This window comes from Nicotiana tomentosiformis, chromosome 2 (genome assembly GCF_000390325.3).
Source record: "Nicotiana tomentosiformis chromosome 2, ASM39032v3, whole genome shotgun sequence".
Lineage (NCBI taxonomy): Eukaryota > Viridiplantae > Streptophyta > Magnoliopsida > Solanales > Solanaceae > Nicotiana > Nicotiana tomentosiformis.
The window spans coordinates 108,390,766-108,394,723 of NC_090813.1; the positions used below are offsets into that span (position 1 = coordinate 108,390,766).

Genomic DNA, 3,958 nt, shown 5'->3' on the forward strand with positions numbered 1-3,958 from the left:
TCTAAGAAAGAAAGTGTAAAGTGATCCATCCTTGTGACTTTGTTGAGCTTGCGATAGTCCATACACACCCTCTATCTGGTCACCGTTCTTGTAGGAAACAACTCATTCTTGTCATTGGTGACCACCGTCATGCCCCCCTCTTTGGGACATATTGAACCGAAGAAATTCACGAACTATCACAGATGGGGTAGACAACCCCGACATCCAACCACTTGATAATCTCCTTCTCGATAACTTCTCATATAGCCTCATTGAGTCTCCTTTGATGTTCAATAGATGGTTTGGCTCCATCCCCCAAATTGATATTATGCATGCAAAAAGCAGGGCTTATCCCCCGAATATCCGCCAATGTCCACCCAATAGCCTTCTTCCTCTTTTGTAGCACCACTAATGTGGAATCTACCTGCACGTTAGTCAAACAAGAGGAACAAATAACTAGTAAAGTAGAACAAGGACCAAGAAATCCATACCAAAGATGTGGAGGCAATGGCTTCAACTCCAAGGTAGGAGGCTCTTCAATAGAAAGGCTTTGTTGGAGGAGTTGTCCTATTTTCAAGATCCAAGGACAATTTCCAGGGTACATAGTTATACGACCCCATTCCTTGCAAAGAGTTCGCACATTCCATGAAGCCATCCATCTCGTCATCATCAAAGTTTAGAAAGACGACCTCCAACATATCACCAACATTGATTGTAGCACTTGTTTCATCAACAATAACATCGGTCACCAAGTCCATAAAAGAACACATCTTATTCCTATTTGGTTGCCACATGGACTTACACACATGGAATACCACTTTTTTATCACTAATCCGGAAGGTAAGTTCTCCGGCTTCAACATCACAAAGAGCCTTCCCCATAGCAAGGAAAGGTCTACCAAGAATAATCGACACTTCATAATCAAACTCACAATTTAGAATGAAAAAATCCACTGGAAGAATGAATTTATCAACACGGACCAAAACATCTTCAATCACTCCCAAATTAGTCTTCATGGTACGATCGGCCATTTGCAACCTCATAGGGGTAGGTCTTGGTTGCCCAATTCCTAAAGTCTTGAAAATAGAATAGGGCATCAAATTGATACTTGCCCCAAGATCACAAAGAGTTTTAGCAAACTCATCACTTCCAATTGTACAAGGAATCGTGAAAGCACTAGGATCCTCCAACTTAATAGCCATTGAGTACACAATCGCACTCACTTGATGAGTGACTTTGATGGTTTCAAAATTCATAGACCGCTTCTTTGTCACAAGATCCTTCATAATCTTTGCATAACCTGGCATTTGTTACAAAGCTTCAACTAATGACACATTGATTGAGAGACTCTTCATTATTTGAATGAACTTATTGAATTTATTCTCACCATTTTTCTTGGCAAGTCTTTGAGGGTATGGAGGTAGAGGCTTAGGCAATGGTGCCTTACCCTTTTGAACTACCGGCTCCGATATGTCAATAATGTGTTTCCTAGACGGGTTCACCTCCTCTTGAGTCTCTTCCACATTATCATCAATATCAATCGAACTTCATCATTAGGTTGCACCAAATTGTTTGGGAGCTCCTCTTCATGCATCACTTGCTCATCATCAACAAGTTGCCTTTGACTTGAGGTGGGTACATTCTCACCTCTTCCACTTCTTGTGATAACTGCTATGGCAAGCCCCCTGTTGTTTCCACCCTTTAGGTTTACCACCGTATCACTTGGTAGTTTCCCCTTAGGACGAGAATTCAGTGCTTAAGAGATTCAGCCCATTTGAACTTCTAGGTTGCGAATTGATGTGTTGAGTAAGGCAAGTTGGGCATTTGAATCAGCATTCTTTTCCATCATTTGCTTGAACATATTTTTAATACGCCCCATCTCATTATTTGAAGAACTTGAACCATGGGAAAGATAAGGAGGTGGGTTGCTCGATTGTTGATACATCAGGGGCCTTTGAAAACCCGACCCTCGGTTGCCTTGATTGTTGTTCCATCAGCCTTGATTATTACCCCTTCCCCCTAATTTCCTTAGTTATTTCCACTCCAATTCCCTTGATTGTTGTTGTTATGCTAATTCCCTTGATTGCTGTTTCCACTTCAATTGCCTTAATTGTTAGAATTCCAATTGTCTTGATTGTTTTGAGGTCACCATTGTTGTTGGTTTGGGCCTTGGAAATTATTTCTTTGCCCTTGAAAATTTTTCACATATTGCACCTCCTCATCTTGTTCATTATAGGAATCATCTTTCTCAAAACCACTATCTTCTTGCACATAGTTCTCCACTCGATTTTGCACTTGCGGACCCTTGGCCCTTCTCTTGTTCACCATCATGTTCACTCTTTCCATGGAATTGACTTGCTTTGGACTTTACACTTGATTTAGTTGGGCCTTTGATATTTGAGTCATGGTAGTTGTCAATTCGGCAATGGCTTGCCCATGGTCTTGCAATTCTTTGTGAAGATAGATCATGTTTGGCTCACCTTGTGGAACATTGGACCGGGATTGCCAAGCCGATGACGTTTCCGCCATCTCATCCAAAATCTCACATGCCTCCGCATAAGGCGTAGTCATGAAGTTCCCACTGGCAAGTTGATTCACTACGCATTGGTTGGTTATGTTAATCCCACGACAGAGGTTTGTTGAATCATGTTCTCTTTCATATCATTGTTAGGACATTCCTTGACCATAGTTCTATAGCGTTCCCATATCTCATGTAGTGATTCATTCAGCTCTTGCTTGAATGCCAAAATCATCTCGAAGTGTAGCCATGTGCCCCAGAGTGAAGAACTTAGAAATAAACTTTTCTGCCAACTCATCCCAAATGTGAATGGAATGGTTCGATAATCATTCCAACCAATCTAAAGCTTTTCCCAATAGAGAGAAGGGAAGAAGCCTTAGCCTCAATGCATCCTCGGACACATTCATTTGTTTGCTCCCTTAACAAGTATCCACATCCCCCAAAGGCATATTTTCGAGATCATTGTTCGTCATGGTTGTACCTATGATTTCTCACACAAGTTAGTAACACAGAAGGAAAAGAAGATATTCCAAAAACAAATCCAAATATATAGCTAACACCATTTTTAACTCTCCCGTAATGGCGCAAAAAATTGATGACGTCTACAATACACCTCGATCAGAGATAAGATACGGTCGTATGCAATATAAATTACCAAACTATGAGTCGGGGTCGAATCCACATGGAGTTATAAGGGGTGTTAGGAGTATACACTTGATGAGAGTGAATGGACCAACTAAATTTGCACTTCCATAACAAAGTTTTGATTTCTACTTCTACTAGTACTCTAGTAATTGCAAGCTATGGAAACGAAACTATAAATGAATGATTATTTTTGGTGTTTTTTTAAGTAGTTTAAAAGCCTAGGGATGTGACCATGACCTAGGTGTTTGCCTAATAGGTTAAATTTGTTAATACTTATTTTGTTGGTAGGGTGTATTATAGCTCTCAACTCTATGTTACCCACCCAATACCTCTCGATCAAAGAGTGATTTTGCCCAATTTGGCTTTCTTAAGCCCAAATGGGTATTCAAAAAAAATAGTTGATATGAGCTCAAGTCGGGTTCTTACTATATCTAGTTTGAACCCTTTAATTAGGATAATTGAACTCTCAATTAACCCAATTCCTTGTTAACCAAGTTATCTTGGACTAGGTCCATCTTTCTCAAGTAGAGACTAAGTCAAAAAGGCATGAGTCAATGTTTGCAACCATTAATTTTAAAATTGAAGCATGAACTAGGCTAAATAATCAATACCCAATCATAAAGAAGTATTAAATTAAATACCCATAAGGTTTACACACTAGGGTTGGGTCACAACCCTAGTAAACATCTAGCTACTCATAGTGGGAATTGAAGAAAATAAAGAAGAAATGCAAATAAAACCCATAATCAAAGATTAAATTGATGAATTATAATGTTTAAACACTAAAATAATCAAAAACTTTCTAAAATGGTAAAA

The 3,958-nt window shown here is 39.4% G+C and overlaps 1 protein-coding gene across 1 annotated transcript; it reads right to left on the reverse strand.

The window, feature by feature from the left end:
- Nucleotides 1-515: 515 nt before the first annotated feature.
- On the reverse strand, nt 516-1,286 carry LOC138905364 (uncharacterized). The gene has a single exon (XM_070193876.1). It carries the CDS (start codon nt 1,284-1,286, stop codon nt 516-518), a length of 771 nt encoding a protein of 256 aa, XP_070049977.1.
- Between the last annotated feature and the right edge of the window lie 2,672 nt (nt 1,287-3,958).

What these genes read in the sequence shown, in the direction of transcription:
- LOC138905364 (XM_070193876.1), bottom strand. Translation starts at nt 1,286, where the DNA reads ATGCCAGGTTATGCAAAGATTATGAAGGATCTTGTGACAAAGAAGCGG.